Below are 25430 nucleotides of genomic sequence, written 5' to 3'. Positions count from 1 at the left end.
AGTTGTGGTACGTGGGCTCAGTAGTTGTGGCTTGCGGACTCTAGAGCTCAGGCTCAGTAGTTGTGGCACACGGGCTTAGCTGCTCCGCGGCATGTGGGATCTTCCCGGGCCAGGGCTCGAACCCGTGTCCCTTGCATTGGCAGGCAGATTCTTAACCACTGTGCCACCAGGGAAGCCCAATTTCTGCTTTTGTACTTACTATTTTACTACTTTCAGTTTGGGTTTACTTTGGTTTTCTTTTTCTAGCTTCTTAATATGTAAGCTTAGAGCATTGATTTTTGATCTTCTTTACTAAGTATAGATTCATTTAAAACTATTTCCTCTAAGAACTGCTTTAGCTGTAGCTTACATGTTTGAGATCTCATCTTATCATCATCATTCAATTCAAAATGTTTTCATTTTCCATTGTGATTTCTTCTTCACCCCACTGGTTATTTAGGGTCCATGGTGACATCCCCTTTTTCACCCCTGACACTGGTAATTTGTATTTTTTTCTCTTTTATTCTTAATCAGTCTGCCGTGAAGATTATTGATTTTATTAATCTTTTCAAATATTTACAAAGGATTCAAACGTATTGAATTTCCAAATGTTTGGGGATTTTCTATCTTTCTGTAATTGAATTCCAGTTTATTTCCATATGGTCAGGTCACATATACTGTTTGTTTCCAATCCTTGGAGACTTGTTGAAATTTCCTTTATGGCCTTCATATGGTTAGTTTTTATTTTTAAACTGCACTTCAGCTCATTACAGGAAGACAGGGAAGGTGCTAAATTAAATACAAGATAACCTGGAAAAATGCTAAATGCCCTTTAGGAAGAAATGAGACTGGGTTGGCAAAATGTCCTAACTTCCTTTCTTGTGCTTCCAATAAGCCTCCAAGGGTGGCAAGGCAATGAGGTGGAATGAGCACTGGACTGGGGCTTAGGACACCTCTGGAGTCCAATCACGGCTTTACCATTTGTGATACCCGTCACCTTGCAGAGCCACCTACTGTACAACATGAGACAGCCTTCACCCATTCACCCTGCAGGTACTACCAGACCTCCTATCAAGTGCAGGCTCTACCTACGCACCGGGGATACAGATGTGTCAAGAAGAAATAATATCCGTGACCCCCTGGAGCTCAGAGCCTAATAGGGAAGTCAGACGGGACAAATAATACACAGACACAGACACATAATAATAGTTAGTTACAGAGTGAAGGTCAGGGGGCCAGGATTCAGACCAGGTAAATGTCCCTTCCAATTCTGACACTCTAGACTGCGCAGAGTACAATACTGTATAGTGTAAGAGCATGGACTCCAGACCCAGAATACCTAGGTTCAAATCCTGGCTCTGCCAATACCAGCTGCCTCCTTGAGCAAGTTTCTTAACCCCTCTGGGTCTCACTTTTCTCATCTGCAACTAGGATTAACAATGGTTCTTGCCTCCTAGGACTGTTGTGATTGATACGTGTTAAGTATTAGAGGAGAGGTAAGCGGCGACTGTCCGCAGTGAAAATTTGCCATTACTATTACTCATCCCCAATCATGCATTCGGCTCTCCGAGTCCATACTTACCGCCTGCTCGTTCCTCATCCCGATGTATCTGATGCCCACCTCCTGGGCAGCAAGGGCGATTTCGGTCACCGGGATGCCTACGATGCCAAACATGTAATTCACATCCTGGGGGCCAAGAACAGAGGAATGAGGCCGCTAAAAGGAAAACCTCCAGCAAAGCTCCCTCCTGCCTGCCCCCGCCGCTTTCCCGTTTCCAAGACAACGTCTCGGCCCCGTCGGCTGCCGTAGGAGCCTTTCAATCAGGAAGGTCCAGCACACCTGTGTTTTCAGGGCCTGGGCGACGACTTTAGCACCAGACACCAGCCTCTCGCGTCCGTCGCTGCGCTCTGCCAAGTTACTTTCCGACATCTTCCACCTGAAGTTCGAGGGCCTTTCGCAGTGGACGGCAGGCTGCCGCGGAGTCACCCAGCCAAACCAACCCCTGAAACACCAACTGCGGGGCCGCTCCTCTGAGTGAGGAGGAGGGCGACCCACCGTTTTAAACGGCGGGGAGGAGGAGGCGGGGCTGAAACCAGCCCGCTCGGGGTGAGGTGAGATGTAAACACACTCTCTCTCCTGTCACAACCGGGCCTTTTCCTGGGCCCTCCATTCGCGGCCGGCAGAGTGTCAGGAGGAGGCGGGACTAGCTGGAGGTGGAAGCCTGTGCCGAGCAGGTGAGAGGGCGAACCGCGGAGGCCTGTCGTCTTACTCCGCCACCCGGAGCCATTTCGAGACCGCGTAGGGCGGGTGGTGCTTACGCAGAGTCGGGGCGGAAGGGGGGCTAGGGGCTTGGGCAGAAGGGGGCGTGGCGCGCGCTCCAGGCCCCGCCCCCGGACGCGGTGCTCTCGGGGCTGCGCGCTGGTTTCGCAAAGGCTGCTGGGACGCGGGTGACTGGGTGGCGCTGGGTGTGCGGCGGGGGTCGTTTTTGGGTTGGGTTGTCATTCTTCCGCGCCCTTTAGGCTCTAGGCTTTGACTTCCACGTTTTTTGGTTTGTACGCTCATATCTTTGTGGCTTTGCAATCCGTAAAGATTAATACCCGTCAATTAAATCCGTAAGCGGATGTGTACTCTTTACGCCGCGTCTTAGGGGAGGACACGTAATCTCCCAAGCGAGAGATAAAGTAACTTACCCAGAGCCATTGGATCAGACCGTGCTTCAGACTAACAGTCTTGGGCTCTATTCACTGTTAAGCCCTTTGGCCACAGGAGATAAGAGGAGCCTCTTGAGCCTAGTTACTTTTGACCGTTATTTTCTCTAATCCTTGCCAATAACCCTCCACTCTTGTCTTTACAAAGTCAGGAAATGGGGGGGTTTTGTGATTCTTAAGAGTCAGTCCCTCACCACAACCAGCTCCTGCAGCTGAGAACCCTTTTTAAAAAAAAAAAAGTTTACTGATTTAAAAAAAAGTCAGTAAATAGTTGATTTACAATGTTGTGTTAATTTCTGCTGTACAGCAAAGTGATTCATTATACATATATATGCATTCTTTTTCATATTCTTTTCCATTATGGTTTATCACAGGACGAGAACCTTTTAAAACACATTTTTGAGTGAAAAAATGTCCTTACAATGTGTGATTTATGAGGCTATGGCCTCAGGGTCATTAGACCATCTATCTGCTCAGTAGCAAACAAAATCGCCAATGGTAAGGAAGAGTGGAACTTTAAATTTTTGAGGATTTGGAGTGTTTTAAAGCAAAAAGACCAGTAATATGTGGAAAGTAAAGAAACAAGAAGAGAGAGGAGTGGGTCATGGGTACTAAAATGAATGAAAAACATTAGAAGTGAAAGGATTTCTAAAGCCAGTGGGACCTTCCAAAAAGGTTTCCCCTCGAATTTCAAGCCCTAATGCCCACCCTGGCCCCGTTGGATATGGGTACCTAGCCTAAGGTAGTCCATCTAAGAGGGAGATTTCTTTGAAGTCTCAGAGTTCATCTAGAAAATAAATGCAGATCTTGCATTGTATTCCAGAATCTATCCATATTTTAATATAAAAGTGATCTTTTTATTGAGGTAAACATACACTTATATGTACAGATCTTAAATGAGTTTTGACAATTGTATATACCTATGTAACCACCACCCGAAATACAAATGACATTTTAAAATATTTACCTGTCAAATAAAATTGACATTCCAGAAAGATGCACAGTGCTCTTTGTGTGGCTTTGAATAGTCCTTGGTACAGTGTCTCCTGTCTCTGTTTGAGAAGCATAGACCCTATACCTCTCTACCATGTGGGATTGTTTATATCAGTACCTGTATGACGGTTTCTATCCCCAAGCATCAGAATCACTTGGAAAGCTTTTTAAACAAACAGTTGCTTGGGCACTACCCCATATCTTCTGAATCAGCATCTTAGGACAAATTAGGCACCTGTATTTTTTTAAAGCCGCTACCTAAATTTGATTTGCAGCCTGACTTGAGAACCACTATCTCTGTACTCATGCTAGAGGCATGAGTTAATAATTAAATGTGTGATTGCCTGTTACCAAAAACTGTTGCTTAATTTGGATTTATGGGTTCAAGGCTGGTTTGACATCAATAGCACAGACTGTGTAGATGGCAGTTAGTCAGTTCATGTGGACTTGTGTTCAAAGAAGAACTGTGTTCTTCTGTCCCAAAAGAGTCACTGACGAATCACTCAGTATAAAGTGAGAACACTGAACTATGGATTGGAACAAATCCCCTGAATTCAGAATAACCAATTGTGCAAAGGGACAAATTCTCAACTGACTGGACTCTGCCCTTTAGCAGAGGGAGTCGGTGAGACTGTTGAAACTTGCTTCACCTTTACGGCTTTGAGTTCAGGGCCCAGCATTCCATGGTTCACTTGGGTCTGATGATTCAGCAAAAATCGTTTACTTTACTTTTCCACATATTACTGGTCTTTTTGCTGAGAGTCTCACCCCAAGATTTGCAGGCACTTGGAGCAACTGCTTTCAATCCAACGGCAATGACAGGATTCCAGGATTCTTTTGTAACTTACCCAAGGCCTTTTGTGCAGACATTGTAAGCATTAACCACGTTCTTTATTACTTTCATTGGTGGTAGGCATGGAATTTTGTTTGTTTTGCCTTGTTTGTTTACTCATGGAAAGAGGTCAAAGGAGGAGTAAGTCTAGGGTTTTTTTTTTAACAGGAAAGGCTAAAGTAATGATTACATGCTCTCCAAAGAGCATACTGGTTACTGTATTTGTGGGCTCTGGACCTGAGATTATGAGGGAGATATTTGGTGGCTTTCTTACATCTGGGTGAAGAGAATATCCAGGCAACCAGGTCATTTCCTTAGAGGTGCAAAATAATACCTGGAGAAAATATACTTGCTAAAGATTTAAAACAGGCAGCTTCTACAGTAACTTCTTAGGCCCCAGAATTATAATATGTTTTAATTTCAGTAAACTAACTGCTATGAAGACATAAGTGATTTATGTCAAATGGCTTAGAAGTCATAACATAGTATTTCTCCATATGCAAGTACTCCACACTCGGAGGTGGCCTGTGGCCTAGGGGTTGGTCAACCATCACGTATGAAACACGGTATCAGTTTTTAAATGTTTCCTGTTTTCATTTGTTTCTTCTGTTTTGCCATCAGCTTTCGTTACAGCCCCTTCCTTTAGCTATTTTTTTTTTAATAAATCTATTTATTTATTTATTGGCTGTGTTGGGTCTTTGTTGCTGCGTGCGAGCTTTCTCTAGTTATGGCAAGCGGGGGCTACTTTCCATTGCAGTGCGCGGGCTTCTCATTGCGGTGGCTTCTCTTGTTGTGCAGCATGGGCTCTAGGCACGCGGGCTCAGTAGTTGTGGCGCATGGGCTTAGTTGCTCCGTGGCATGTGGGATCTTCCCAGACCAGGGCTCGAACCCGTGTCCCCTGCATTGGCAGGCGGATTCTTTTTTTTTTTTTTTTTTTTTTTAAAGACTTTTTTTTTTTTTTTTTTAATTATTAGCACCTTTCATTATTATTTATTTATTTATTTAATTTTTTGGCTGCGTTGGGTCTTCGTTTCTGTGCAAGGGCTTCCTCTAGTTGCGGCAAGCGGGGGCCACTCTTCATCGCGGTGCGCGGGCCTCTCACTATCGCGGCCTCTCTTGTTGCGGAGCACAGGCTCCAGACGCGCAGGCTCAGTAATTGTGGCTCACGGGCCTAGTTGCTCCGCGGCATGTGGGATCTTCCCAGACCAGGGCTCGAACCCGTGTCCCCTGCATTGGCAGGCAGATTCTCAACCACTGCGCCACCAGGGAAGCCCGGCAGGCGGATTCTTAACCACTGCACCACCAGGAAGTCCCGATATTTTTTTTATATATTTTTAATATATTTATATATACTTAAAGATGTCATTTATGACATCTTTTAGACACATGAATAAGAACAGAGATTAATACACACCCATGTGTCCAGCGCTAGCTTAAGAAACACTTAACGAATAGAACGAAACCCCTATGTTTCCTTCCCCCATCACATCTCCTGCCCTGTGCCATACAGGTAACCACTATCTTGAATTTGGTGTTTATAATTCCCACCTGTGCATTCTTTAGGTGATTGGCATTTAGGTTGTTTTAAGCTTTTTAGTGTTATAAACAGTTTTCTTTGAATATTCTTACATGTCTCCTTGTGCACAAGTGTGAGTTTTTATGTATATGTATCTAGCAGTGTTATCAGAGGGTAGGTTCTTGTCTCATAGCAGAAAGAATTCAGAGATGAGACAGGGAGGTCAAGAAAGCAAAGTGAGGATTTATTTAAGAGAAAGTATGCTCTCAAGGGAAGAGCAGGCAGTCTCAGGAGAGCAGCTGTGCTGAGTTTCTTCAGCAAGCTGGTTTGTGGGGCGTAGAAATGAAGGGGTGGAATATTCACTGGGGAGGGAAGGGGTGGGTTCATATTCCCTGATTTTCCTCCCAGCTCCACCTTCCCGAGGGGAGGAGGGATTTCTGTCCTTATTTAGCCTTGATCAGAAGTGTCATGACATTGGTGCATGATGAGTACTTCTTATCTGCAAGGCTAATTTTATTGTAATGAGGGCATATTGAGCGAAAGGTTACATTCAGACACTGGAGATTCCCACCTTTCCCCACCTTTCTTTGTCTCCAGCACACTTATCACCCCCCAAATGTGTGGTTTCCTGTCAGTCTGGAGGTTCCTGCTTTTCTTTGTCTGCCCAAGGACCCCCATTGTTTACAAGATGTATGGTTTCCTGCCATTTGGCCCCTGCTCCTCTTTCTCTGCTCGTATCTAGCTAACTGCCTGCTTTAACAGGGGTGGGTCATCATCAATTTTACTAGATATTACCAAATTGGTCTCAAAAGTTATTGTACCAATTTATACCCCTAACTTCTGTATATAAGAACTCCCCTTTCTCTGCACCCTCAATTGTGGAATTTAAAATTTTTTGCCAATTTGATGGTTGTGAAATGGATTTTCATTTCCATTTCCCTGACTACTAATGAAGATATCTAGATATAGATTATATAGTTATATATTTGGATTTACCACTGGGATTTCTTCTGTGAATTACCTGTTTATATCTTTTGTTCTTTATTGGATTGTTTATCTTTTTCTTATTTATTTGTACATGTTCTTTATATATTCTGGATACTTATTCTTCGTCTTTTAACTTTGTTTATAGTTACTTTTGAGGTACAAAATTTTGTGTTTTTTCGGTGTGTGGTCACAACTGACAATTTTTCTTTTGGCTGTGGCGCACAGCTTGCAGGATCTTAGTTCCCCAACCAGGAATTGGACCCATGTCCCCTGCAGTGGAAGTGTGGAGTCCTAACCACTGGACCACCAGGGAATTCCCACAACTGACAATTCTTTTCCTTTATTTTATACTCTTTGTATCTTGCTTGAAAAAACTTTCCCTAGGACTTCCCTGGTGGTGCAGTGGTTAAGAATCCACCTGCCAACGCAGGGGACACGGGTTCGATCCCTGGTCTGGGAAGATCCCACATGCCACGGAGCAACTAAGCCCATGCACCACAACTACTGAGCCTGTGCTCTAGAGCCCATGAGCCACAACTACTGAGCCCACGCACCTAGAGCCTATGCTCTGCAACAAGAGAAGCCACTGCAATAAGAAGCCCACGCTCCGCAACAAAGAGTAGCCCCTGCTCGCCGCAACTAGAGGAAGCTCACGTGCAGCAACGAAGACCCAACGCAGCCAAAAATAAATAAATAAAAATTTTAAAAAAAGAAAAAAAAAACTTTCCCTAAACTGAGGTTATGTGGAGTTATTTTTCTATATTTTCATTAAAAAGTTTAGTTTTTTTATATTTAAGCCTCTTGGTCTCCCTGAAATTGATTTATATATATGATGAGAAGTAGCAATCCAGGGTTTTTTTCCATATAATATATATGTATATCAATTAGATTTTGATGTGTAATTAACCACTCTAAAACTCACTGACCTAAAACAACCACCATTTATTTAATTTATAATCCTGTGAGGCTGGGCTCAGCTGGGCTTCTTCATGTGTCTGTGGTCAGTTGCTTGTCAGCTAGGTCACTCTGCCACTGGAAGTTGACCCCTGGTCCCCAGCGATGGCAGGCCTATCCCCACTGTGCCATATATCTTTCATCATTCAGCAGGCTTCCCTGGGCTTCTTTTATTGGCAGCAGGTTGCAAAAGGGGACAAATCCCATGGCAGAAGCCTTTGTGTGCCCATGTTTGCTAACATCGCATTAGCCAAAGTAAGTTATAGGTAGAGCTCAGTCTCTGAGTGGGATGGCATTAATGTTACATGATAAAAGAAAATGAACACAGAGAGAGGAATAATTGCTAGCCATTTTTGTAGTCAATTTACTAAACTACCTGTTGTCCAAGTACCTTTGATGGTATAGTTCATTCTTATCCCAGTGATCCATAATGTTATCTATCATTTGCCATATATGTGTGGTCTGTCTCTGGACTCTCTGTTCTTTTCCTATCCCAACACTAGTCCTACACTATCTTAATTTCTATATTTTCAAAATAAGTCTTTATGTTGGTAGGACAAGTCCTTCTACTTTGTTCTTTTGAAACCATCTTATCTATTGTAATTAGTTTCCTATCACTGCTATAACAAATTACCACAAAATTAATGGCTTAAAACAACATAAATTTATTATTTTAACAGTTCTGTAGTTCAGAAATCTGAAATGGGGTTCACTGGGATAACAGCAAGGTGTTGGCAGGAGCACATTCCTTTCTGGAGGCTCTAGGAGAGAATCCATGCCTTTCTCCTTCTAGCTTCTAGAGGCCTCTCAAGTTCTTGGCTCCATCTTCAAAGTGAGCAGTATCAGGCCAAGTCCTTCTCATGTTGCCATCCCTCTGGTTCTCCTTCTTCTGCTTCCCTCTTTCACTCCTAAGGATACTGGTGATCACATTAAGTTTACCTGGATAATGTGGGATAATCTCCCTATCTCAGAGTCAGCTTATTAGCAACCTTAATTCCCCTTTGCCATGTAACCTAACATACTCACAGATTCTAGGGATTAGGATGTGAACATCTTTGCAGGGCCATTATTCTGCCTCTAGGTTTATTCTTAGCCTTTTTCTCTTTTGTACATATTATAGAATCAGTTTATTGAATTCCATGAAATACTCATTGGAATTACATTGTTCATAAATTAATTTGGATAGAACAGGATCTTTATATTGAGTCTATCTTGCCATGAGCATTATATATCTTTCCATTTATTTTATTCTTCCTTAATCTTTTAATTAAAATCTTTTATTATGTTTATTTCTAAGTATCTTACTGTTATTTGCATTTTCTAGTTTTGGGGGGCTGATGTATTAGAATGCAATTAATTTTCTTAAGCTGGTCTTAAATTTAACTACTGTATTTTCTTTTTTTTTTCATTTTTTAAACATCTTTATTGGAGTATAATTGCTTTACAATGGTGTGTTAGTTTCTGCTTTATAACAAAGTGAATCAGTTATACATATACATATGTTCCCATATCTCTTCCCTCTTGCATCTCCCTCCCTCCCACCCTCCCTATCCCACCCCTCTAGGTGGTCACAGAGCACCGAGCTGATCTCCCTGTGCTATGCGGCTGCTTCCCACTAGCTATCTATTTTACATTTGGTAGTGTATATATGTCCATGCCACTCTCTCACCCTGTCACATCTTACCCCTCCCCCTCCCCATATCCTCAAGTGCATTCTCTAGTAGGTCTGTGTCTTTATTCCCGTCTTGCCACTAGGTTCTTCATGACCTTTTTTTTTTTTTCCCTTAGAGTCCATATATATGTGTTAGCATACGGTATTTGTTTTTCTCTTTCTGACTTACTTAACTCTGTATGACAGGCTCTAACTCCATCCACCTCACTACAAGTACCTCCATTTCATTTCTTTTTATGGCTGAGTAATATTCCATTGTATATATGTGCCACATCTTCTTTATCCATTCATCCGATGATGGACACTTAGGTTGCTTCCATGTCCTGGCTATTGTAAATAGAGCTGCAATGAACATTGTGGTACATGACTCTTTTTGAATTATGGTTTTCTCAGGGTATATGCCCAGTAGTGGGATTGCTGGGTCGTATGGTAGTTCTATTTTTAGTTTTTTAAGGAACCTCCATACTGTTCTCCATAGTGGCTGTATCAATTTACATTCCCACCAACACTGCAAGAGGGTTCCCTTTTCTCCACACCCTCTCCAGCATTTATTGTTTCTAGATTTTCTGATGATGGCCATTCTGACCGGTGTGAGATTTGTAGTTTTGATTTGCATTTCTCTAATGATTAATGATGTTGAGCATTCTTTCATGTGTCTCTTGGCAATCTGTATATCTTCTTTGGAAAAATGTCTATTTAGGTCTTCTGCCCATTTTTGGATTGGGTTGTTTGTTTTTTTGTTACTGAGGTGCATGAGCTGCTTGTAAATCTTGGAGATTAATCCTTTGTCAATTGCTTCATTTGCAAATATTTTCTCCCATTCTGAGGGTTGTCTTTTGGTCTTGTTTATGGTTTCCTTTGCTGTGCAAAAGCTTTGAAGTTTCATTAGGTCCCATTTGTTTATTTGTGTTTTTATTTCCATTTATCTAGGAGCTGGGTCGAAAAGGATCTTGCTGTGATTTATGTCATAGAGTGTTCTGCCTATGTTTTCCTCTAAGAGTTTGATAGTGTCTGGCCTTACACTTAGGTCTTTAATCCATTTTGAGTTTATTTTTCTGTATGGTGTCAGGGAGTGTTCTAATTTCATACTTTTACATGTAGCTGTCCAGTTTTCCCAGCACCACTTATTGAAGAGGCTGTCTTTTCTCCACTGTATATGCTTGCCTCCTTTATCAAAGATAAGGTGACCATATGTGCGTGGGTTTATCTCTGGGCTTTCTATCCTGTTCCATTGATCTATATTTCTGTTTTTGTGCCAGTACCATACTGTCTTGATTACTGTAGCTTTGTAGTATAGTCTGAAGTCAGGGAGCCTGATTCCTCCAGCTCCATTTTTCATTCTCAAGATTGCTTTGGCTATTCGGGGTCTTTTGTGTTTCCATACAAATTGTGAAATTTTTTGTTCTAGTTCTGTGAAAAATGCCATTGGTAGTTTGATAGGGATTGCATTGAATCTGTAGATTGCTTTGGGTAGTATAGTCACTTTCACAATGTTGATTCTTCCAATCTAAGAACATGGTATATCTCTCCATCTATTTGTATCATCTTTAATTTCTTTCATCAGTGTCTTATAATTTTCTGCATACAGGTCTTTTGTCTCCTTAGGTAGGTTTATTCCTAGATATTTTATTCTTTTTGTTGCAATGGTAAACGGGAGTGTTTTCTTAATTTCACTTTCAGATTTTTCATCATTGGTGTATAGGAATGCAAGAGATTTCTGGGCATTAATTTTGTATCCTGCTACTTTACCAGATTCATTGATTAGCTCTAGTAGTTTTCTGGTAGCATCTTTAGGATTCTCTATGTATAGTATCATGTCATCTGCAAACAGTGACAGCTTCACTTTATCTTTTGTGATTTGGATTCCTTTTATTTCTTTCTCTTCTCTGATTGCTGTGGCTAACACTTCCAAAACTATGTTGAATAATAGTGGTGAGAGTGGGCAACCTTGTCTTGTTCCTGATCTTAGTGGAAATGGTTTCAGTTTTTCACCATTGAGGACAATGTTGGCTGTGGGTTTGTCATATATGGCCTTTATTATGTTGAGGTAAGTTCCCTCTATGCCTACTTTCTGCAGGGCTTTTATCATAAATGGGTGTTGAATTTTGTCGAAAGCTTTCTCTGCATCTATTGAGATGATCATATGGTTTTTCTCCTTCAGTTTGTTAATATGATGTGTATCACGTTGATTGATTAGCGTATATTGAAGAATCCTTGCATTCCTGGAATAAACCCCACTTAATCATGGTGTATGATCCTTTTAATGTGCTGTTGGATTCTGTTTGCTAGTATTTTGTTGAGGATTTTTGCATCTTTGTTCATCAGTGATATTGGCCTGTAGTTTTCTTTCTTTGTGACATCTTTGTCTGGTTTTGATATCAGGGTGATGGTGGCCTCGTAGAATGAGTTTGGGAGTGTTCCTCCCTCTGCAATATTTTGGAAGAGTTTGAGAAGGATAGGTGTTAGCTCTTCTCTAAATATTTGATAAAATTCACCTGTGAAGCCATCTGGTCCTGGGCTTTTGTTTGTTGGAAGATTTTAAATCACAGTTTCAATTTCAGTGCTTGTGATTGGTCTGTTCATATTTTCTATTTCTTCCTGGTTCAGTCTCGGCAGTTTGTGCATTTCTAAGAATCTGTCCATTTCTTCCAGGTTGTCCATTTTATTGGCATAGAGTTGCTTGTAGTAATCTCTCATGTTTGTTTGTATTTCTGCAGTGTCAGTGGTTACTTCTCCTTTTTCATTTCTAATTCTATTGATTTGAGTCTTCTCCCTTTTCCTCTTGATGAGTCTGGCTAATGGTTTATCAATTTTGTTTACCTTCTCAAAGAACCAGCTTTTAGTTTTATTGATCTTCACTATTGTCTCCTTCATTTCTTTTTCATTTATTTCTGATCTGATCTTTATGATTTCTTTCCTTCTGCTAGCTTCGGGATTTTTTTGTTCTTCTTTCTCTAATTGCCTTAGGTGCAAGGTTAGGTTGTTTATTCAAGATGTTTCCTGTTTCTTGAGGTAGGCTTGTATTGCTATAAACTTCCCTCTTAGCACTGCTTTTGCTGCATCCCATAGGTTTTGGGTCGTCGTGTCTCCATTGTCATTTGTTTCTAGGTATTTTTTGCTTTCCCCTTTGATTTCTTCAGTGATCACTTCGTTATTAAGTAGTGTATTGTGTAGCCTCCATGTGTTTGTATTTTTTACAGATCTTTTCCTGTAATTGATATCTAGTCTCATAGCGTTGTAGTCGGAAAAGATACTTGATACGATTTCAATTTTCTTAAATTTACCAAGGCTTGATTTGTGACCCAAGATATGATCTATCCTGGAGAATGTTCCATGAGCACTTGAGAAAAATGTGTATTCTGTTGTTTTTGGGTGGAATGTCCTATAAATATCAATTAAGTCCATCTTGTTTAATGTATCATTTAAAGCTTGTGTTTCCTTATTTATTTTCATTTTGGATGATCTGTCCATTGGTGAAAGTGGGGTGTTAAAGTCCCCTACTATGATTGTGTTGCTGTCGATTTCCCCTTTTATGGCTGTTAGTATTTGTCTTGTGTATTGAGGTGCTCCTATGTTGGGTGCATAAATATTTACAATTGTTATACCTTCCTCTTGGATCGATCCCTTGATCATCATATAGTGTCCTTCTTTGTCTCTTGTAATAGTCTTTATTTTAAAAGTCTATTTTGTCTGATATGAGAATTGCTCCTCCAGCTTTCTTTTGATTTCCATTTGCATGGACTATATTTTTCCATCCCCTCACTTTCAGTCTGTATGTGTCTCTAGGTCTGAAGTGGGTCTCTTGTAGACAGCATATATATGGGTCTTGCTTTTGTATCCATTCAGCCAGTCTGTGTCTTTTGGTGGGAGCATTTAATCCATTTACATTTAAGGTAATTATCGATATGTATGTTCCTATTCCCATTTTCTTAAATGTTTTGGGTTTGTTATTGTAGGTGTTTTCCTTCTGTTGTGTTTCTTGCCTAGAGAAGTTCCTTTAGCATTTGTTGTAAGGCTGGTTTGGTGGTGCTGAACTCTCTCAGCTTTTGCTTGTCTGTAAAGGTTTTAATTTCTCCATCTAATCTGAATGAGATCCTTGCTGGGTAGAGTAATCTTGGTTGTAGATTTTTCTCCTTCATCACTTTAAGTATATCCTGCCACTCCCTTCTGGCTTGCAGGGTTTCTGCTGAAAGATCAGCTGTTAACCTTATGGGGATTCCCTTGTGTGTTATTTGTTGTTTTTCCCTTGCTACTTTTGATATGTTTTCTTTATATTTAATTTTTGATAGTTTGATTAATATGTGTCTTGGCGTGTTTCTCCTTGGATTTATCCTGTATGGGACTCTCTGTGCTTCCAGGACTTGATTCACTATTTCCTTTCCCATATTAGGGAAGTTTTCAACTATAATCTCTTCAAATATTTTCTCAGTCCCTTTCTTTTTCTCTTCTTCTTCTGGGACCCCTATAATTCGAATGTTGGTGCGTTTAATGTTTTCCCAGAGGTCTCTGAGACTGTCCTCAGTTCTTTTCATTCTTTTTTCTTTATTCTGCTCTGCAATAGTTATTTCCACTATTTTATCTTCCAGGTCACTTACCCGTTCTTCTGCCTCAGTTATTCTGCTATTGATCCCGTCTAGAGTATTTTTAATTTCATTTATTGTGTTTTCCATCGTTGCTTGGTTCCTCTTTCGTTCTTCTACGTCCTTGTTAAATGTTTCTTGCATTTTGTCTATTCTATTTCCAAGATTTTTGATCATCCTTACTATCATTATTCTGAATTCTTTTTCAGGTAGACTACCTATTTCCTCTTCATTTGTTAAGTCTGGTGTGTTTTGACCCTGCTCCTTCATCTGCTGTGTGTTTCTCTGTCTTCTCATTTTGCTTATCTTACTGTGTTTGGGGTCTCCTTTTCACAGGTTGCAGGTTCGTAGTTCCCGTTGTTTTTGGTATCTGTCCCCAGTCGCTAAAGTTGGTTCAGTGGGTTGTGTAGGCTTCCTGGTGGAGGGGACTAGTGCCTGTGTTCTGGTGGATGAGGCTGGATCTTGTCTTTCTGGTGGGCACGTCCACGTCTGGTGGCGTGTTTTGGGGTGTCTGTGGCCTTATTGTGATTTTAGGCAGCCTCTCTGCTAATGGATGGGGCTGTGTTCCTGTCTTGCTTGTTGTTTGGCATAGGGTGTCCAGCACTGTAGCTTGCTGGTCGTTGAGTGAAGCTGGGTCTTGATGTTGAGCTGGAGATCTCTGAGAGATTTTTGCCATTTGGTATTACGTGGAGCTGGGAGGTCTCTTGTGGACCAGTGTCCTGAAGTTGGCTCTCCCACCTCAGAGGCACAGCCCTGATGCCTGGCTGGAGCACCAAGAGCCTTTCATCCACACGGCTGGCCTGCGGTCCCCAGGACTGTCGTGGCTTCGGCCGCCGGGGCCCCTCCAGAGCCGGCAGCCTCAGTGAGGCCGCCCTCCCCTCCGGCTCCGGGGCACTTCTGTGACGGCGGAGGGAAGAGACCCCGAGCCGGGAGTTCCAGCTCTGTGGAAACACGGGCTCCATTCTGGGCGAGGAGGTGGGACCGCTCTCTGTATTTTCTTCTTAATTATAATTTGCTTATAGATTCCCTTGGGTTTCTTTGTAGATAATCATATCATTAATGAAAGTTTTGTTTCTTCTTTTCCTATTCTTATATCTTTTATACTTCTTTTTCTTTTTTAACATTCCTAAATTTATTTTATTTTTATTTTTAAAAGTTATACTCCATTTATAATTATTATAAAATATTGGCTATATTCCCTGTGTTGTACAATATATCCTTGTAGCTTACTTTATACATAATAGTTTGTACCTCTTAATGCCCCTTCCCTCTTCCCTCTCCCCACTGGTAACCACTAGTTTGTCCTCTACATCTCTGAGTTTTACTTCTTTTTTGTTATATTCACTAGTTTATTGTATTTTTTAGATTCCACATATAAGTTATATCACACAGTATTTGTCTTTCTCTGTCTGACTTATTTCACTTGACGTAATACTCTCCAAGTCCATCCATGTTGTTGCAAATGGCAAAACTGCATTCTTTTATGTGGCTGAGTAGTATTCCATTGTGTGTGTGTATGTATGTGTGTATATATATACACACACACACCACATCTTCTCTAGCTGTTCATCTGTTGGACACTTAGGTTGCTTCCATATCTTAGCAACTGTAAATAGTGCTGCTGTGAACACTGGGGTGCTTGTATCTTTTTGAAATTAGTGTTTTTGGTTTTTTTAGATATATATACCCCCAGGAGTGGAATTGCTGGGTCATATGGTCGTTTTATTTTTGTTTTTTTGAGGACCCTCCCTACTGTTTTCCACAGTGGTTATACCAATTAACAGTCCCACCAACAGTGTACAAGGATTCCCTTTCTCCACATCCTCACCACATTTGTTATTTGTGTTCTTTTTGATGATAGCCATTCTAACAGGTGTAAAGTGATATCTTATTGTGGTTTTGATTTGCATTTTCCTGATGATTAGTGATGTTGAACATCTTTTCATGTGCCTGTTGGCCATCTGCATTTCTTCTTTGGATATACTTCTTTTTCTTATCTTATTGCACTGGCTAAGACCTCCTGTACAATATAGATAAGAAGCACTGATAAGTCACATTTTAATTTCCTTTAATTTATTAATGTGGTGAATTAAGTTGATACACTTTCTCATATTAAATGATCCATCATTCTTGTGATAAACCCAACTTGGTCATGATGATTTTCTTCTTAGACATTGCTTAGTTAGTTTGCTATTATTTTTATTTAAGGCTTTCTGCATTTGTGTTTAAGAATGAGAGTCAACCATTATTTTCCTTTCTTAAACTATCCTTATCTAGCTTGGGTTTCAAGGTTATACTGTCTTTTAAAAATTTTCAGAATAGTTTGTATAAAATATGTATGTATAAATATGTTTGTATAAAAAAGATACAGTATGTGTCTTTCCCTTGAATGTTTGGGAGAATTCCACTGAAAAATATACCAGTATTGATGCCTTTAGAGAGAATCTTTGATAATTTAATTTTTCTTTTTTTTTTTTGAAGATTTTTTTTTTTTTGATGTGGACCATTTTTTTTTTAAGTCTTTATTGAGTTTGTTACAATAGTGCTTCTGTTTTGGTTTTTTGGCCCCAAGGCATGTGGGAGCTTAGCTCCCCAACCAGGGATTGAACCCGCACGCCCTGCCTTGGAAGGCAAAGTCCTAACCCCTGGACCACCAGGGAAGTCCCAAAAATTTAATTTTTCTTTGGTAATTGGTCAGCTTCATTTTTCTATCTTTTTTGGACTTAGTTTTGGTAAGTTTTATTTTCCTAGAAAATTGTGCATTTCATCCACATATCCCTTTAACATACATTTGTTCTAGGGCATCCAATAATCAGTTCTAAAATTTTTGTTGTAATCACAGTTATGTTCCCTTTTAATTTTTTCATGTTCATGTGTGTATTTGTTTACTTTTCTCCTTGATCAGTCTTGATGGAGTCTTGTTTATTTCATTAGTCTTTTCAGAGAATCGTTTTCTACCCAAGGCTTCTTGGCAAAATGGCCACTTCCAGAGCTGAGCCAGGAAATGTACACAATAAGGTTGGGACATCTTTTAATGTTAGATTACAAAAAAGGTATTGGAAACTATTAGGGTAATGTAGGATGAGTTTCAATAATGATAATAATTGCAATGGAAAGAAATCCATGAAATATGTTTAAATCCATGAGTTCATAATATTTTAAAAAAATTGGTCACCTTCAGAAAATAATAGAGATACCAGTTTCTTATCTTGAAAACTGATTTTAAAAAGAAGGGGAGGGACTTCCCTGGTGGCGCAGTGGTTGGGAATCCACCTGCCAATGCAGGGGACATGGGTTTGAACCCTGGTCCGGGAAGATCCCACATGTAGCAGAGCAACTAAGCCCATGTGCCACAACTACTGAGCCTGCGCTCTAGAGCCCGGGGGCCACAACTACTGAGCCCACGTGCCACAACTACTGAAGCTCACACGCCTAGAGCCTGTGCTGTGCAACAAGAGAAGCCACCGCAATGAGAAGCCTGTGCACCACAAGAAAGAGTAGCTCCCACTCACCACAACTAGAGAAAGCCTGCGTGCAGCAACGAAGACCCAAGACAGCCAAAAATAAATAAATAAAAAATAAAATTAAAATAAATAAAAATAAAAAGAATGGGAGAGAAGCAATCCCACTCCTAGGCATATACCCAGAGAAAACCGTAATTCTAAAAGATACATGCACCCCGAAGTTCATTGCAGCAGTATTTACAATAGCCAGGACATGGAAGTAACCTAAATATCCATCAACAGAGGATGGATAAAGAAGATGTAGTACATATATACATGGAATATTAGCCATAAAAAAGAACAAAATAGTGCCATTTGCAGCCACATGGATGGACCTAGAGATTGTCGTACTGACTGAAGTAAGTCAGATACAGAAAGACAAATATCGTATGATATTACTTATATGTGGAATCTAAAAAAAGGGTACAGATGAACTTATTTGCAAAACAGAAGTACAGTCACAGATGTAGAAAACAAGCTTATGGTTACCAGGGGATAAGGGGGCAGGGATGAATTGGGAGATTGGGATTGACATATACACACTACTATATATGAAATAGATAACTAACAAGGACCTACTATATGCACAGGTAACTCTACTCAGTACTCTGTGATGTCCTATATGGGAAAAGAATCTTAAAAAAGAGTGGATATATGTGTATGTATAACTGATTCACTTTGCTGTATACCTGAAACTAATACAACATTGTAAATCAACTATACTCCAATAAAAATTTTTAAAAATTAAAAAAAAAAAGAATGGGAGAGAGAATCTAGCATTTATCCTGCCTTTCCTGTATGAACTGTACCATTAGATAACCAAATAGTAGATAAAATAAAATACCTCTTTTTAAAAAGTATTCCAATTAATGAATAAAAATGAAATGATAGAATTAGAATACCAGCATTTTGCAATCCCCAACAAATAGAAAATAGTATTAAGGGTTAATGTTTTGTGCTAAGATCATAAAAAAGAGAGTCAGACATAAGCCTCATGTTGAAAGAACATACTACCACCATAGTCTTCCTAAAAGGATGGAACCTGAGTCCAGTACAATCTCTGGATTCAGCTGTCGATTTGCAAGAAGTACCAAGGAAAGGGGAAAAGTTTGAATCTTACCATGCATGTGCAAGCAAAATCCATTCTGTTGGAAAATCTACAGGTCAAATGACCAGGCTTCTTCAACAGGCTGATTTTTTTTTTAATTAATTAATTATTTTTAGCTGTGTTGGGTCTTCGTTTCTGTGCGAGGGCTTTCTCTAGTTGCGGCAAGCGGGGTCCACTCTTCATCGCGGTGCGTGGGCCTCTCACTATCGTGGCCTCTTTTGTTGCGGAGCACAGGCTCCAGACGCGCAGGCTCAGTAGTTGTGGCTCACGGGCCTAGTTGCTCCGCGGCATGTGGGATCTTCCCAGACCAGGGCTCGAACCCGTGTCCCCTGCATTAGCAGGCAGATTCTCAACCACTGCACCACCAGGGAAGCCCGAACAGGCTGATTTTAAGGAAATAAAAGGAATGGGAAAGGAACCTATAGATTAAAAGAGACTTAAAGGATATATCATTTTTTTTTAATTGGGAAGACTAAACTATACTGCCTAAGGATATACATTAGGTGATAAAGCTTTATTTATTTTTTAAAGGAAGTGATAACTATAAAAATCAGGGTAATGGTTACTTGGCCAATTATGGGTAGAATTGCCAGATTTAGAAAAACAAAATGAACAAAACAGGACACCCAGGACTCTCAGCTAAATTTGAATTTCAGGTAAATAATGAATAATTTTTCAGCGTATGTTCCGACATCCAAACTCAAACTTAACTGTGCCTCCTATATTTTATCTGGCAAAATCTTGATTTTATTCAAGATGGTAATGCAGCTTACTCTCCAGCCTTCCTTATAGCTCAGAGTGGTCATGAGTTCCCTTGTTGGCCAGAGCAATTTTTTTTTTTTTTTGGCCACGCTGCGTGGCTTGCAGGATCTTATTTCCCTGACCAGGGATGGAACCTGGGCCATGGCAGTGAAAGTGCCGAGTCCTTACCACTGGACTGCCAGGGAATTCCCTGGCCAGAGCAATTTAAATGAAGTCAGTGGGCAGGGCTTTGGGGAAAGCTGATTGAACCGGCAGATACCCTCCTACTCTTCCACGCAGCATGGCATTGGACTTGTAGCAGTCTTCTTGCGACCACAAGGTGACTCTGAAGATGGTAGCTGCTGCATGCTGAGGACAGAGAAGCACAGAGAGGAAGATCCGGGATTCCAGATAACATCATGGAACTTTGTTATATTTTGTTATCAGAATTTCCTCACTTCATTAGAAAAACTTTTCTTCTTTTACTATGTTCTGGTACACTGAGTAGCATTGGGATTATCTGCTCCTTTATAATTAGGAAGAATTCCTCTGGAAACTGTCTGGGCCTGCTTTGAGGGTGGAGGATGGGAAGGGAATAGTTGTATGATAACTTTGTTATTTCTTCTGTGATTGTTGGCTTGATTCAGTTTTCTCTTTTAACTGGAGTAAGTTTTGATAAAATACATTTTCCTAGGAAATTATCCATTTTATCTAAACTTTCAAGTTTATCAGTATGTAATTGAATGAGGAGCTTGTTTCTTATTCTTTTAATTTCTCCTTCATTTGTAGATATTTCCTCCTTATTGTTACCCATTTTGTATATGTTCTTTTTTTTTTCCCTTAATTAGGTTAGATGATGATTTATCTGTATGTTTGGGTTTTTTCCAAAGAACAACTTCTTGGACTTATTTAGTCTATCATTTTCTGTCTGCTAATTTATTAATTTCCACTTTTGTTTCCTTTCTTCTGCTTTCCTGCACACTCTTTCCCCCATTCCTACCCACATTTTTTTGTTTTATCATTTCTGTGTTGTCAGAGTCGAAAACATTTGTATTGTGTTCTATAAACATATTCTTCATATTTATTTTATATTTAAGGATCAGTGTCAGTTCATTCACCATATTTTTTTTTTAATTTTTTAATTTTTTAAATTTTTGGCTGAGTTGGGTTTTCATTGCTGCGTGCGGGCTTTCTCTAGTTGCGGCAAGCGAGGGCTACTCTTCATTGTGGTGCACGGGCTTCTCATTGCGGTGGCTTCTCTTGTTGCAGAGCACGGGCTCTAGGCGCGTGGACTTCACTAGTTGCAGCATGCAGGTTCAGTAGTTGTGACACATGGGCCCTAGAGCCTGTGGGCTTCAGTAGTTGCAGTGCATGGGCTCAGTAGTTGCAGCGCATGGGCTCTGGGGTACACGGGATTCAGTAGTTGTGGCACATGGGCTCAGTAGTTGTGGCTCACAAGCTCTAGAGCGCAGACTCAGTAGTCATAGAGCACTCAGTAGTCATAGAGCACAGGCTCAGTGCTCCGCAGCACATGGGATCTTCCTGGACCAGGGATCGAACCCGTGTCTCTTGCATCGGCAGGCAGATTCTTATCCACTGCACCACCAGGGAAGTCCCACACCATATTTTTTAAATTACCTCTTGGTTGGCAGTTTATCCTATATGAATTTTTTCAAGAAAGACTGATGGGACTTCCCTGGTGGCTCAGTGGTTAAGAATCCTCCTGCCAATGCAGGGGACACGGGTTTGATCCCTGGTCTGGGAAGATCCCACGTGCTGCAGAGCAACTAAGCCTGTGCGCCACAACTACTGAAGCCCGCGCACCCTAGAGTCCGAGCTCTGCAACAAGAGAAGCCACCGCAATGAGAAGCCCGCACAGTGCAACGAAGAGTAGCCCCTGCTCGCCACAACTAGAGAAAGCCCACGCGCAGCAACGAACACTCAACGCAGCCAAAAAAAAAAAGACTGATAAAAATAACATTCCCTGAGTTGTCAAACCTATTATCTCTGATTTTTATACTTCAAACACAGTTTGGCATAGAATAAAATTCCTGGTTCATATTTTCTTTTTTCAAAAGGACTCTATGTAGGCTTTTACTAACATTGATGTTATTGTGGTGAAGTCTGAGGATAGCCTGATTTTTTGCCCTTATAAATGCCCTTGATCTTTTTATTTGGCTTCCGAAGTGATTCTTATTTAACTTTGAAGGTCAGGAATTTTACTAGGCTATGTACTGGTATTGACATTTTGTCCCTTTTTTTCCTGAGTTTGGTGTGTCCTTTCAATGTATAAATTCAAATCTGCTTTTCTTTATGGAAAGTTTTCTTCAATTACATCTTTAAATAATTTTCCTCTTCCATTATGTATTATCTATTGTTTGTAACAAATTACCACACATTTAGTAGCTTAAAATATGACACATTTATTATCTCATAGTTTCAGTGGTCAAGGAGTCTGAGCATGGCTTAACTGCCTCCTCTGCTCAGGACCTCAGAAGACTACAGTGAAGCTGTCAGCTGGGTTCACAGTTTCATCAGAGGCTGAGTCCTCTTCCAAGCTCAACTGGTTTTTGGAAGAATAATTTCCTTGCAACTGTAGAACTCCTGGTGGCTTTATTCTTCAAGGACAGCAGGAGAGAAAGTGTCTGACCTCAGGAAAGACTTCAGGGTTCTTTCTGATTATCCTGAATCTGTGGATTCTGTGTTTCATTGATGTGGAAAATTATTCCTTCAAATATATGTCATTTCCTTTATTTCCTCCTTCTGAAATTCCATTTAGAAATATAATGCAACATCATCCATATCTTCCATGTCTTTTATCCTTTTTTTCATTTCTGTCATCTCTCTGGTACATTCTAAGCAAAAATTTCTTCAGCTCTAAATCCCATGGCACAGAATCTCTCCATCTGGTTTTATTTGACAGTATTTTATTGTTTTATCTGTCTTAGATTCCACTGGAAACTTCTTTAATCATCTCAAATGTACTCATTTGATAATCTGTGCTAGATACTGTCATCTGAAGTTGTTGGGGGTCTGATTTGCTGTGTTCTTTTCTCTTCCATTATAGTTTCTTTTGCATGATAGTTTGCTTCCTTGCATGTTCAATAATTTTGGATTGTGAGCTCGTGATTATGTGAAGATGAGCTCCTTTAGAGAGGATGTGGATTAGCTTTGCTAAGCACCTGAAGACCATTTTGTGTTCATTTCTTAGCTTGAGGGTTACCTGGGTCATGTACGTCTGTGAATTTGAATCCTAAACCCACATAAGGAAACCTTTGTTATAACTTCTCAGGGGATACTTTTTACCCCCTTCAAAACCCAAGATGAGATGTACCAGTTTCTATGTCAGATAGTTACTTTTGCTGGCAGGCAGCTGTTTATATGTTTGTCTGACATATCATTATTGCATTATTGCACTGGGCATTGCATTATTATTTGGATAATATCATTATTACCCAAAGTTTGTAGTTTACATTAGGATTCACTTAGTGTTATATGTACATTTTGTGGGGTTTGACAAATGTATAATGAAATGTATCCCCCACTATAGTATCATACAGAATGGCTTCACTGCCCTAAAAATCCACTGTGCTCCACCTGTTCAGCCCTCCCTTCTGAACTTTTCACTGTCTCCACAGTTTTGCCTTTTCCAGAATGTCATATAGTTGAAGTCACACATATATACCCTTTTCAGATTGGCTTCTTTCACTTAGTAAAATGCATCTAAGTTTCCTCCATGTCTTTTCATGGCTTAATAGCTCCTTTCTTCTTAGTGCTGAACAATATTCCATTGTTTGGATGGACCACGGTTTATCCATTCACTTACTCTCAGTTGCTTCTAAGTATTGGCACTTACGAATAAAGTGGCTATAAACACTTACGTGCAGGTTTTTGCATGGACATAAGTTTTCAACTCATTTGGGGAAATACAGGTGTAAGGCTGCTGGATCACATGGTAAGAGAACTGTATGTTTAGGTTTTAAGGAACTACCAGTTTTTTTCCCAAAGTGGCTGTACCTTTGTATTCCCACCAGCAGTGAATGAGAGTTCATGTTGCTGCACATCCTTGCCAGCATTTGGTGTTGTCAGTATTCTCAGTTCTCAGTATTGGCCATTTATTAGGTGTTTAGTGGTATCTATCGTTGTTTTAATTTGCAGTTCCCTAATGATACATGATGTGAAGCATCTTTTCATATGCTTATTTGTCATCTATATATCTTCTTTGGTGAGGTGATTGTTCAGATCTTTTGCCTATTTTAAATTGATTTGTTTGTTTTCTTATTGTTGAATTTAAGAGATCTTTTTATATTTGGGGTGACCATCTTTTATCTTTTGCAGATATTTTCTCCTAGTCTGTGGCTTGTCTTATTCTCTTGACATTGTCTTTCACAGAGCAAAAGTTGTTGTTTTTTTTGTTTTGTTTTGTTTTTAATTTGAGGTATAGTTGATTTACAATGTGTTAATTTCTGGTGTACAGCAAAGTGATTCAGTTACACATATGTATACATTCTTTTTCAGTATGGTTTATTACAGGATATTGAGTATAGTTTCCTGTGCTATACAGAAGGACCTTGTTGCTTATCTATTTTATATAGAGTAGTTTGTATCTGCTAATCCCAAACTCCTAATTTATCCCTCCCCTACCCCCTTTTCCCTTTGGTATTCATAAGTTTGTTTTCTATGTCTGAGTCTGTTTCATGTATAAGTTCATTTGTGTCATATTTTAGATTCCACATACAAGCGATAACATATACTATTTGTCTTTCTCTGTCTGACTTACTTCACTTAGTATGATAATCTCTAGGTCCATCCGTGTTGCTGCAAATGACATTATTTCATTCTTTTTTATGGCTGAGTAGTATTCCATTGTGTATGTGTATATATAGATATATATATGTATGTATGTATATATATATGACATCTTTATCCATTCATCTGTTGATGGACATTTAGGTTGCTTCCATGTTTTGGCTGTTGTAAAAAGTGCTGCTATGAACATAGGAGTGCATGTATCTTTTTGAATTAGTGTTTTCTTTGGATCTATACCCAAGAATGGGATTGCTGGATCATATGGCAACTCTGTTTTTAGTTTTTTGTGGAATCTCCATACTGTTCTCCATAGTGGTTGCACCCATTTACATTCCCACCCACAGTGTAGGAGGGTTCCCTTTTCTCCACACCCTCTCTGGCATTTATTTTTAGACTTTTTAATGATGGGCATTCTGACCAGTGTGAGGTGATACCTCACTGTAGTTTTGATTTGCATTTCTCTAATAATTAGCTATGTTGAGCATCTTTTCATGTGCCTATTGGCCATCTATATGTCTTCTTTGGAGAAATGTCTGTTTAGATCTTCTGCCCATTTTTTGATTGAGTTTTTTTGTTATTGAGTTGTATGAGCTGTTTGTATATTTTGGAAATTAAACCCTTGTCAGTCGCATCATTTGCAAATACTTTCTCCCAGTCCATAGGTTGTCTTTTCATTTTGTTTATGGTTTCCTTCGCTGTGCAAAAGCTTATGAGTTTGATTAGGTCCCGTTTATTTTTGCTTTTATTTCTGTTGCCTTGGGAGACTGACCTAAGAAAACATTGGTATGATTCATGTCAGAGAACATTTTGCCTATGTTCTCTTCTAGGAGTTTTGTGGTGTCATGTCTTATATTTAAGTCTTAAACCATTCTGAGTTCATTTTTGTGTGTGGTGTGAGGGTATGTTGTAACTTCATTGATTTACATGCGGCTGTCCAGCTTTCTTAACACCACTTGCTGAAGAGACTGACTTTTCTCCATTGTAAATTCTTGCCTCCTTTATCGAAGATTAATTGACCGTAGGTGTGAAACTGCACACCTCAGATTG

At 40.0% G+C, this 25430-nt stretch overlaps 2 protein-coding genes across 4 annotated transcripts in view; one reads left to right on the top strand and one right to left on the bottom strand.

The window, feature by feature from the left end:
• Positions 1-2314, bottom strand: part of HACL1 (2-hydroxyacyl-CoA lyase 1) — a 45942-nt gene extending 43628 nt beyond the window's left edge. For all 3 annotated transcript variants that reach the window (XR_005019633.1, XM_036849540.1, XM_036849539.1), the window contains exons 1-2: positions 1820-2314; positions 1562-1666 (exon numbers count right to left, since the gene is read on the bottom strand). Coding sequence is in view for 2 of the 3 variants with exons in the window: in XM_036849540.1 (XP_036705435.1) it covers positions 1562-1666; positions 1820-1909 (195 nt within the window). In the remaining variant the exon portion in view is untranslated. The remainder of the gene's footprint in view (positions 1-1561; positions 1667-1819) is intronic.
• Positions 2147-25430, top strand: part of BTD (biotinidase) — a 63721-nt gene continuing 40437 nt past the window's right edge. Inside the window, exon 1 of the mRNA XM_036849541.1 lies at positions 2147-2214. The gene's annotated coding sequence lies outside the window, so the exon portion shown is untranslated. The remainder of the gene's footprint in view (positions 2215-25430) is intronic.

This window comes from Balaenoptera musculus, chromosome 4 (genome assembly GCF_009873245.2).
Source record: "Balaenoptera musculus isolate JJ_BM4_2016_0621 chromosome 4, mBalMus1.pri.v3, whole genome shotgun sequence".
Lineage (NCBI taxonomy): Eukaryota > Metazoa > Chordata > Mammalia > Artiodactyla > Balaenopteridae > Balaenoptera > Balaenoptera musculus.
This window is presented reverse-complemented; position numbering and strand designations above follow the sequence as displayed.